General features: G+C 50.4%; 1 protein-coding gene across 1 annotated transcript in view; it reads right to left on the minus strand.

The window, feature by feature from the left end:
* Positions 1-9,276, minus strand: part of GABPB2 (GA binding protein transcription factor, beta subunit 2) — a 21,168-nt gene extending 11,892 nt beyond the window's left edge. The window contains exons 1-5 of the mRNA XM_014960837.1: positions 9,141-9,276; positions 7,397-7,564; positions 6,360-6,554; positions 5,862-6,012; positions 1,705-1,890 (exon numbers count right to left, since the gene is read on the minus strand). Of these exons, the coding sequence (XP_014816323.1) occupies positions 1,705-1,890; positions 5,862-6,012; positions 6,360-6,554; positions 7,397-7,564; positions 9,141-9,248 (808 nt within the window). The 5' untranslated portion in view covers positions 9,249-9,276. The remainder of the gene's footprint in view (positions 1-1,704; positions 1,891-5,861; positions 6,013-6,359; positions 6,555-7,396; positions 7,565-9,140) is intronic.
* Between the last annotated feature and the right edge of the window lie 2,426 nt (positions 9,277-11,702).

Below are 11,702 nucleotides of genomic sequence, written 5' to 3' on the forward strand. Positions count from 1 at the left end.
GGTTGAGGCCCCATCCCTGGAGGTGTTCAAAAGAGGGGTTGATGTAGTGCTGGGAGGTATGGTTTAGTGATGGTGATGCTGCTTGTTTGTTGTGGGGGTGTCTATTTTTGTCAGTTCGGTTGACAGTTGGACAAGATGATCTTGAAGGTCCCTTCCAACCTAGAAGATTCTGTGATTCTGGATTGGCCATGCCCAGGTCTTCCCAGAGAGGAGAGAAACTCGGGACTGAGTTTCCAGTTTTCAGTACTCAGGCCTCTGAAAGGCTCCAGTATTTCACCACAAAAACCCAAAATCAAAGATTCACATTTTAGAAAAGAGGTGAGGTGAAAGCTATCGTTCTGATGCCTCAGGAAGGCAATTAATAGCCCAGAGGGGCTAAGCAAGGGGAATAGAAAGCTCTTCTGGAAAATTCCCAGCACGCAGTCCCGGTGGCTTAGCTCGGGATCAGCTTTAAGCGCACGCAAGAGCTGCAAAGGCTCCGGGGAACAAGCACATTTCAAATCTGCAAACATGGGGTTCGCTCCGGGCCGCCAGCGGCACGAATCCCTCCCGCCGAGGAGGAGAAGGGCCGGAAGGCAATTAATAGCCCAGAGGGGCTAAGCAAGGGGAATAGAAAGCTCTTCTGGAAAATTCCCAGCACGCAGCCCCGGTGGCTTAGCTCGGGATCAGCTTTAAGCGCACGCAAGAGCTGCAAAGGCTCCGGAGAACAAGCACATTTCAAATCTGCAAACATGGGGTTCGCTCCGGGCCGCCAGCGGCACGAATCCCTCCCGCCGAGTAAGTGACTTTCCCCACGTGAGGGAGTGCTACCCAAACAGTTCTCCCTTTGTCCTCCTCAGGCTCAGAATGGGTTACAACCAGGAATTACCTGTAGTAATTTGGCGAATAATTCCGAATAATTAACAGCTTTAAGAAAATTGCTTCTCACTTGTTAAAGTCTGTGAACAGACAGAAGTGATGGGACCCACCCCACATCGCAGCACTTCGGGCACGTTACAGGAGAGCTGCTCTGCCTCCCTAATCCTCTTGTTCTGCCCCAACGTTAATCCAAATAATGGAGCATCCCTGGGACACGCTGGAAGAACCATGGGCAGCAGACAAGGCTGAGGAATTACATCCCTTGAGGAAACAGAAATTCACTGTACGAGCAGCTCTGCCCCGCTTTACTGAACACCAGTCACATTTGCCTTGTAAAACTGTTAGATTTCATCGCCCTGGGCAATGTAACTGGAGTTGTGGGAGGAAAAGGTGTATTTAAGCTGATATTAATGGCCTAACGTTAAGTTTTGTAAGAACGATGGAGTGATTGCTAAAGGTAACAGGTTTCAGTTCCATCAGGTGAGCAATTTACCCCCAGGTCAGGAGATTTGGCACAAGCTGCAGGGATTGTCTTTGCCTGGATCCCACGGGGACAAGGGCCACCTGGGCATTTCTCCTCCCCCCGCCTTCTACCCAAGGTGTTTGGATTTTAAGACCCAAATATTCCAGCCTAGCAGCGTGAATTAGGCTACAAACAAGTCCCTGGCAAGCTTCACCGCTGAGGTAAGTCACCCAGATGTTTTAACCCCTCCTGGAGCCCAGAAGGCAGGGGGATCTCTCACCTCCACGAGCCAGATCCCACCCGACCTGGGGGGGCTCAGGCCGATTTTTGTGGGTTTGAAGCAAATCCTCAAGCACTGCCTTCAGAGCTGAGCCCCTCCTCACCTTGCTGCCCATCCTGCACGGTGAGGATGAAGGGCTGGCTGAGGCTGGTGGTGGGACCAGCTGCTTGCAGGGTGCTCAGGGGCACCCCGTCGGTCACGATGGCGATGACGTGCTGCCCGCCGCCGCCGACCGCTCCCTGGATGGCACAATCCATGGAATTCGCTTCCGCTGCTTCCTCCGTCTTACCTTGAAAAAGCAAGCAAAGGCCAAAAAAAAAAAAAAAAAAAGTAAGTCAGCGTTTCCTCCTCTCTTCCTTGAATACAATCTGGAGTCTAGTGAAAGAGCTCCAGCACGCAGCTTGAGACTCCTGGGATGCCTGCTCGTGGAAAACAATCTGGAAATACAGTCAGTCCCAGCGGGGGAAAGGAAATAAAATCCACTACGCCGAAGCAAAACAATAGTTCTAGAGTAAAACCAGCGGGTTTTGTGGAAATTAGTAAGTACTAACGCACAAGCACGCTCATTAAGTTAAAAAGCCTGGAGTTGGAGGCAGCTGTGGAGCAGACCTGGCTCTGTGAAGCTTCCTTCCGTGACCCTAACGAAGCCCTAACGAAGCCAAACCTCTTTGTGCCTCCCGAGCCCGGCCAAAGCCGCCCCGAGGAGGCTGTTTGGTTTGGGCGGGTGACCACGGCCCCTTCAACTCCCCGGGACACTTTTTGTGTGATTTAAGGTCTCGCCCAAAGCCATCAGGATGGCAGAGCCTGGGCTGCTTCCTGCTCCCGGCGCAGGAAACAGAGGGGACCTGACCCGCTCCACGCGCCGCAGGAAAAGGCTCCAGCTCCACGGGTCAAGGAACCAGCAGCTTCAAGAAATCAAATGGCTTCTGTCTGGATTCTACGGAAAAAAACGCCCGGGCTTTGGGGAAAATAAATGAATTCCAAGGTGAAAGGATTATGTAAACTTGAGCTTTATCAGATTTCTAAGTCTGAAGTTAATTAAAGGTCGAATGTTACGTCTCCTACAAACATACCATAAAAGATCACAAAAACACCCCCGTCAGACACAAAAACCACCCAAACTTTTCCGCAAGAAGAAGTTACCAGGGCCTCAGGAGACTCCAAGCGTCGGTTGACTACCAAGATTTTCCAGCAAACTGGGGACAGAAAACATCTCAGACAATTTCCTTCTTAAACAAATATTTATCTACGTTTATATATTAAAGTAAACCCGTGTCCTGAAGGATTGGTTGGGTTTTTTTCTTTTTTATATAACTGTTAAAGCACGTCACGAGCTACGGACTGTGATGTCAGGGTCAGAGATGCTGGTTAGTAACAATGAAGTTATTTCAACAACTACAACAAGAACAGCTGATGTGAAGGGATCTGCTCCAGAGTCACAGAATGACACAGGGTGGGAAGGGACCTCTGGAGATCATCTCCAACCCCTGGCCAGAGCAGGGTCACCCAGAGCAGGTCCCACAGGATCAAATCCAGGTGGGTTTGAATGTCTCCAGAGAAGGAGACCCCACCACCTCTCTGGGCAGCCTCTGCCAGGGCTCTGCCACCCTCAAAGCCAACAAGTTCCTCCTCATGTTTAGGTGGAACTTCTTATATTCAAGTTTGTGCCCGTTCCCTCTTGTCCTGTCCCTGGGCACCACTGGAAAAAGCCTGGCCCCATCCTCCTGACCCCCACCCTGGAAGGATTTGGAGGTGTTGATCAGATCCCCCCTCAGCCTTCTCTTCTCCAGACTCCAAAGCCCCAAGTCCCTCAGCCTTTCCCCATCAGGGAAATGTTTTGGTCCCCTCATCATCTATTGTAGTAGCAAAACCTAACGAACATACTAAACTCATTGGCCATTGTGAGAAAACAAGAGCACCCAAGGTCTCCCTGGGTTGGGAAAGGCTCCAAGTGGAGTCTCCAGCGCTATTTCCTACACCAAACATTTCAGAAACACGGAGCCTTTTGCCCAAACACAGAAATTGGCTCCGTGTATCACAGGATTTCAAGGTACCAGGCACACGGATCCCTTCTTCCTGCCCTCGCAGGGTGAGCGAGGGAAAGACCACGGCTGCTGCAGCGGGGCATTGATTGGAGTGAGATAAACAAGCTTTCTCAGCTCCAAAAAACAATGTTTCTTCCTCCAATTGACCATAGTAGTTCCTATTCAAAGGCAGACTTAATAAGAATGGGACAGGAAATTAACTAAACGGGCGCAAACTCAGTGCATTTAACCCACAATTCCTCTTTAAAAAAAAAAATTAAAAAAAAGAGAGATCCTGTACCTCTGCTGCCAGCACAGATAACCAGATTATGAGCACACAAAGGGAAGTTCAGCGAAAGTTCCCCTGCCTTAACCCTTGCCACGTGTTTTTCCTCTCTCTCACCCACTCCTGATTTTACAAAGGTTATTGAGGGACTTATTTTCAAAGAATGACTCTTTCAAAAGGGCTCAGCACGAGGCAGTACCACAGGCCTTGCAGCAGTTTGTGAACAGATTCCTCCAGCCCAGCTAAAGACACTTAGTCCCATTTTAAAACTTTTTCAGTAACAGAAGACACAGGGAATTTAGGAGAGGTAAGAAAAACTATTAGCTCCGAGTGTTAAAAAAGAAGGAATTTTTGATAATGAAGGCACAAGTCGCTGATGCCCTCTGGTGGGAAATGAGACAAAATCCTCCTGACTTGGCCCAGGGCAGCAGACACCGGCTGGTTTCAAGCACCACGGGGGGAAAAACCCAGGGTATTTCAGTCCAGTCACACGTGGACAATAAGCCACCGGCACCGAAAAAGGCGATTACGTTGCAGGACATACGAGGAGAGGTGTGGGAAGAGATGGGGATTTACAAGGCCAAGAGCTTGTCCCCAAGCAGGGATGGATGGACTGAAGGGACTCGGGGCAAAACAACCCCAGAGAGGGGGACAGGACCCATTTTCACATCAAAGGCATGGAAAAAAAAAGATTAATGATTTCAACTAAAGGGCTGATCGCACCAGGAAAAGGTCTGAACAGGCTGTGAATGTGTTTAAACTGGAAATGAGCAGTTCCAGGGCTTGGCCTCGGGGACTCCCACCCAGCTTCCAGGCACAGCCAGATCCCTCTGCAGAGACAGTGACACTGAGCGTGGCCAGAGCATCCCCCGGGCTACAAAAATCCCAAGTTTTATGCCCCTCAGAGTTTGGGGAATATCCCGGACTGAAGACGATGTGCACACTCACACTGTGTCTTCCTCACAGGCGGAAGGGCAACAATTCTGGGTCATTTTCCCCCTTCTACATGAGGGTTTGTCGGTGCCTCAGAGCCACGAGCGGCCCCAAAAGCTTTGAGAGCAAGTCTGGGACCTCACAGAAGTCACTGTGGCCAGGCAGAGGCTGAAATTGCAGGGTGGGACTGCAGAATTTCACTATTTGGGATTTTAAACCCAATTTCCAGCAAATAAGTGAACATTCCTGCGTGTGAACGGTCTCACTAACCAAAGAATTACTCGCACGCAGAAGTGTTTGCGGGATGAGGCCAAAGAGCTCCACAAAACTTGTATTTAGTAGCCTCCTTCAGACTGAAAGGACACAATGGTTTTGGATTTCCCCAAATACAGAAATACTCACTTCAATAGTTATTATGAAAGTTGGAGTTACACAAAAAGAATCTGCACTCGGCCTTAAAAGTGTTTTCCCAACCAAAATAAAGCTGACAGAACAATGAGGAACCTAATTATTTCCATCTAATATGTGGGAGAGAAGAAATAAGGAGTAAGCTATGTACCCAACTGACCTTATTCTGCAATTTCCTTACTCAACGTTTATACACAGCAGAACACTCATTCAACTCCTGTAGTCAGTAAAGAACAAAGCAAACGGTTCCCCGACCGCTCTGCTGCGCTCAGGATTTGGCACAGGCAATAATTCTCATTATTCCTCTGTTGCAATCAGCCCAAATCACTTTCCCAAGCCCTGGTGCTTTGTCACAGCCCCTGTAGCAGCCCCACAGCTGAGCTCAGCAGAGCTGCGCCGCTTCCAGAGGAACCACCTTTATTTACATCAGGGGGAAATCGCCTTTGTTACCTCCCACAGCAGAAATACTCAAGGGCAGGAAGCAGAAGCTGGGCGTGTTTGGCTGAATTTCACCACTTCTCTACCAAATGACCATCTGCCCTCTACTGGTAAGCACCCTCAGGAACGTTCCTCAAGACTTTCCCCACCCGAGGTCACAAAAACCCTTACCTGAGGTTGTTTTGGGGTTCCCTGAAGAGACCAGACTCGTGAGGTTGAGAACCTCCCCCGGTGTGAGGATGAAGGGTGAGGTGAGAGTCACAGCGCCGGTGATGGGGTCTGTTCTCTCCGGGTGAGCGCTCACCTGGCTCTGCATCGCTTCCTGGGACAGAGACCGGGGTCAGGCACACATCCAGCACTCTTCCCATAGCAAGCAACGACATGCAGCATCCTCCACACATTTTACAGACAGATTATTTCTCTCTGTGGCAAAGCTGCCTAAACTTACCAACATCACACTCCAACCACGCAAGACACAGGGCAATAAAGCCCCATCACCAGCCTAGAGGGCACTGGTTGATCTAGAAACACAACAAACCTCACCCACCTCCATATTTCTAGTTCTCTCTGCCAACAGAAAACGCTCCCATCACACACAGGAGGATCCCTCTCGCACAGACACAGCGGTGGGTCAGAATTACTGACAAGCTTCCCCCCTCCTCAGCCTACCTGCAGCATTACCAACGTCTCCGGGTTGTTCTTGTCCAGAGCGATATCGAAAGCTGATTTATCAAACTTGCTGAAAGCGTGGACGTCGGCTCCGTACTTGATGAGCAGCTCGACCACGTCCCGGTGGTTGTGCTCCGTGGCCCAGTGCAGAGCTGTCATTTTCAGCATGTCCTTGGCGTTGACATCAGCCCCGTTCTGAAAAAAAACAACAGTGTTATTTGTCTCTGCGCTGTCACCTCCCAACGTCTTAAAGATGGAAGAAAGAGCCCTGGGGGTTCTAGTTGCCAAAGGGCTGAATATGAGCCACAGTGTGCCCAGGGGGGCAAGAAAGCCAACGGCATCCTGGCTTGTATCAAAAATAGTGTGACCAGCAGAAGGAGGGAGGTGATTGTGCCCCTGGACTCAGCACTGGGGAGGCCACACCTCGAGTGTTGTGTCCAGTTTTGGGCACCTCAATCCAAGAGAGATCTGGAGGTGCTGGAGCAAGTGCAGAGGAGGGCAACGAAGCTGGTGAGGGGGCTGGAAAACAAATCCTGAGGGAGTTGGGACTGTTTAGTGTGAGGAAGAGGAGGCTGAGGGAAGACCTCATCACTCTCTACAACTTCGTGAAAGGACACTGTAGAGAGGTTGGGGCTGGTCTCTTCTCACAGGTAATTAGTGACAGAACGAGAGGGAACGGCTTCAAGCTCCACCAGGGGAGGTTTAGATTGAACATTAGGAAGGAATTTTTCACCCAAAGAGTGGTCGGGCGTTGGAACAGGCTGCCCAGGGAGGGGGTGGAGTCCCCATCCCTGGCTGTGTTTAAGGGCCGTTTAGATGCAGTGCTGAGGGACATGGTGTAGGGGAGGACTTTGGAGAGTAGGGGAGATGGTTGGACTCGATGATCCCAAGGGTCTCTTCCAACCTGAACAATTCTATGATTCTATGAAAGGTGGTGCCTGCGCCAGCAGGAAACAAAAAAACCCAGGGATATCAACACTTTACTCCCAGGGTGATCGAGACCCACCTTGAAATCAGACCTAACTTATTATACTTACCCTAATGAGCAGTTCCACGATGTGAGTGTGTCCATCAGCTGCAGCCATGTGTAGTGGTGTCCTGTCCACTTTGGTGCGGGCGTCTCTGCTGACACCAGCCCGGAGCAGCACCTCTGCTGTGGAGTAGTGGCCGTGCTGGGCAGCCAGGTGAAGCGGCGACGTCCCCAGCTGCGGGGTGATTTAGGAGAGTTACCACGAGTTCACAGCACAGGGAGCACCACCTGTACGTCCAGCAGTAATTAAAATGACAAAGCTTCCAGAAGGAATTAATCCAACTTTTTTTTTTTTTTTCCACTCGGAAATAACAGGCTGCACACCCAGTAATTTAAAATTTTTAAGGGTCTTTACGTTATCTCATCCTGAAAATCAAAAATGCTGCTTCTCCAAACCACAGCAGAAGAGCTCTGCCATGTCTTTATCACAACAGGTGATTTCACTGCTGTCCAGAAAAGGGCAGAGTTACACCATCATTCTGCTCTGTGACCTCTCGATAGTTAATTCCTTCACCTCACAAAGCTACAAATGAAAGGACTGATCAATTAGGAAATTAATACAACTGGTGATGGAAAATGGCTCATGCATTATGATCTGGGTCTCTGTTTATCCAGCTATTATTCTTCAGTTTCGTTAAAGCTTTTATTTATTTCCAACCCAGGACGGCCCGGTTTGTTTTTCAGGGCTTTGGCTTTTTTGAGGAAACAAAAAAAAACAAGAAACCAATCAAGGAGGAGTTTCTTGATTGACAGAGTTCAACCAATTAAATAAAGCATTCTTGAAAGAACTTCCTATTACTGGGAGGTTTAACCGTTCTCCTAATTTCTCTTGACTCATCGTTTGTCTCGGCTGCGGGGAACTGCACTTCCCAAAGGGCTGAGCCCCGGCCACGCTGCCGGCTGGGGCAGCACCATACTTGTGCTCGTGCCCTCGTGCAGGAGACACAGACCCATCTTTACACAAACATCAACCCAAGGCCTGGGGAAGGCCGTGGTTTTTAACACGCTTCACAGAATCCCAGAATCTTCTAGGTTAGAAGGGACCTTCAAGATCATCTTGTCCAACCATCAACCCAACTGACAAAAATAGACACCCACTCAACAAACAAGGAGCATCATCACTAACCCATCCCTCCCAGCACCACATCAACCCGGCTTTTGAACACCTCCAGGGATGGGGCCTCAACCCCCTCCCTGGGCAGCCCATTCCAAGGGCTGAGAACCCTTTCAGGGAAAAAATTGTTCCTAATATCCAGCCTGAACCTCCCCTGGGGCAACTTGAGGCCATTTCCTCTTGTCCTGTCGCCTGGGACTTGAGAAAAGAGACCGCCCCCCCCCTCTCTACACCCTCCTTTCAGGGAGTTGGAGAGAGCAAGAAGGTCTCCCCTCAGCCTCCTCTTCTCCAGGCTGAACACCCCCAGCTCCCTCAGCCTCTCCTCATCAGACTTATTCTCCAGACCCCTCACCAGCTTTGTCACCCTTCTCTGGACCCGCTCCAGCACCTCAATGTCTTTTTTATGGTAGGGGGCCCAAAACTGGACACAGTACTCAAGGTGAGGCCTGTGGTTCAGATGAACCAAGGTGAGGTTCATCTGGAACCTGCTCCATCACAGAAATCCAGAGAGGTGTTATCTGCCCACCCACACCCCGGGTTCACTCCTCCGTTTGTCTCCTTTAGGTTCAGCCCCAAAACGTGCACAAACAGCCCGTTTCAGGCAGAAAAACAGGGTCTGTCCCCCCCCACGACGCACCCAGTCAGTGGTGAAGGGAGCCCCACTGGCCATCAGCTTCCTCACTTCGTCATCTTCGCCTTTGCGGGCGGCCTCCAGCAGCCTCTTCCCCAGGTCCACCAGGGACATCTTCACTCATGGGACCCAGCCTTTGCCCAAACCTGCTTCAAAGGACAGGGAGCAAGGGATGGAAAACAAAGAAAAAGCAGTGAGACTTTTAAAAAGGGCTGTACAACGACATCTGGACCCCCCCAGCGTCCCACACAGAAGTAGGCCCAACACAGGCAATAAAAAGGCATAAATGTGTTGTGTTTTTCAGTTCCCTGCCCCAAAGCAGCACCAGAAGGCAGCTCACGGGGTCAGGCCCCACCAGAGCTCCTCCAGAATCCTCCTTACCTCAACGGCGCCTTGCACGGAGACAAAGACTTGCCCATGTGGATCCAGTTCCAAGAGCGGGGCCTGCAAAAGGCAGAGCAGAGTCGTTCACCACCTCACTTTGATTTTTTTTTTTTTTAAAGCACTTCAAGAACACAATTTAATCTCCGAGAGGCTCTCCCCGACCCTCTCTGTCTGCTGGCAGAAGGTAAAACAAACCTCGGTGGCTGCAGGGGCTTGTTTGAGGTCATAAGAGGAGCAGAACCCACAGGCTGTGCTCAAACAGCACAACAGCCTCTCTATTTATCCCGAGCTACATAAAGCACAGAGGAATTATGGCAACAGTGAACTACAGCATTTTCCTCACGATGGGGTTACGCTGCTACACCAAGCCTGTCGAAGACCAACTTTAAACTCTTCCCATTAATTGGGGTACAACATCCAGAGGAACATCACCCCACCACCCAGTGACTCCCCCAGCACCCAGGCCCTCCACTCAATTTTCCTTCCATTCCCTTCATCTGCGGTTCCACGGAACAGCCAGGAAGCTCCTTTTCATCCTTATTTCTGGTCCTTTCGGGAGAAAATAAAAAAAAAAACACACAACCCTGTCCTCAGCCACCACCAGACCCAGCCATCAGTAGCACAAGCCCTTCAAAGCAAAGCCCAAGAGCCCACCCGCCCACACAAACACGTTTCACTTCATAATTTGTACTTAATCACTTTTTTTTCTGAGCAACACCTGAAGCTCAGAACTCAAGAGCCCGGAGCAGTTACTCAGATTTACCCTGCAATCAGGACTTTTGATAAGTTTACACTGCACGTTTTTCACTGCCACAACCACCTGCCCTTTAAGACTTTCCAGTTTGGGGTTGTTTTTGTTTTTTTTTTTTTCCCCCAGAAATTAAAGAGGGACAAACAGGGCCTCATTTTCAAATCTGGTCTTCAACTGCTGCAGGATATATGGGCACTCATCCTTGGACCAGCAAAACGTTAGCACAGGCGTTAAGTATTTTGCTGGTTTGGGATCCCAGAGCCCTTTTTTTTTTTTTTCTTTCTTTTTTTTTCAGCTGCTCCTTGTTGGATCTTTCTTTGCATTCAGAGCATCAGCCATGCCAGCCCTGAGCCACGGGCTTCCTCAAGCAAGCAACTACAGTGGGACAAACAAAGACAGTGGGACTGTCAACAGACCCACTGTTTGACACCCATTCGTTGCAGGAGCACTGGAAATATGTGCTTACCAGACTCACTGCTCTATAAGCAGAAAACACAGCCCAGTTTTCAGTGGGCAGCAGCTGGTCTGATTCAGTTGTCCCTCAACAATTGTAAAGCAATTCCTAAGCCACCAGAAAGGGAGCAGAGCAAGTAACTAAAGATGGGGAAGGCTTCCAGCATGAAACACCAGCCCACACATCTGTGGTACCTGTGCCCTCCCATTCCTGACCCATTTGAGACCCCCAAGGGGTAAAATATCACATGCCTTTGGGGGTGTGTCCTTGCAACAATGGTAGTTCCAAAATGTTTTAGCTAAATTGCGGCCATGATTTCCTAACCACAGGCTGAATGGTCACCCTCAAACCTCTCCCCTCACAGGGGTCTCCCCTCAAACCCCTCTCCTCACCGGGGGTCTCCCCTCACTCTGCCCGACCCCTTCCCTCACGGGGGACCCCCCTTGTCCCCCCAGTGCCCTCACTTGGGGGGGGGTCTCCCTCAACCCTCTCCCCTCACAGGGGTCTCCCCTCACTCCTCCCGACCCCTTCCCTCACGGGAGACCCCCTCTTGTCCCCCCAATGCCCTCACTTGGGGGGTGTCCCTCAAACCTCTCCCCTCACAGGGGTCTCCCCTCAAACCCCTCTCCTCACCGGGGGTCTCCCCTCACTCTAGGCCCCACCAGAGCTCCTCCAGAATCCTCCTTACCTCAACGGCGCCTTGCACGGAGACAAAGACTTGCCCATGTGGATCCAGTTCCAAGAGCGGGGCCTGCAAAAGGCAGAGCAGAGTCGTTCACCACCTCACTTTGATTTTTTTTTTTTTTAAAGCACTTCAAGAACACAATTTAATCTCCGAGAGGCTCTCCCCGACCCTCTCTGTCTGCTGGCAGAAGGTAAAACAAACCTCGGTGGCTGCAGGGGCTTGTTCGAGGTCGTAAGAGGAGCAGAACCCACAGGCTGTGCTCAACAGCACAACAGCCTCTCTATTTTTTATTCC

The sequence above is a fragment of the Calidris pugnax genome, unplaced genomic scaffold (genome assembly GCF_001431845.1).
Source record: "Calidris pugnax isolate Ruff unplaced genomic scaffold, ASM143184v1 scaffold469, whole genome shotgun sequence".
In the NCBI taxonomy this organism is placed as follows: domain Eukaryota; kingdom Metazoa; phylum Chordata; class Aves; order Charadriiformes; family Scolopacidae; genus Calidris; species Calidris pugnax.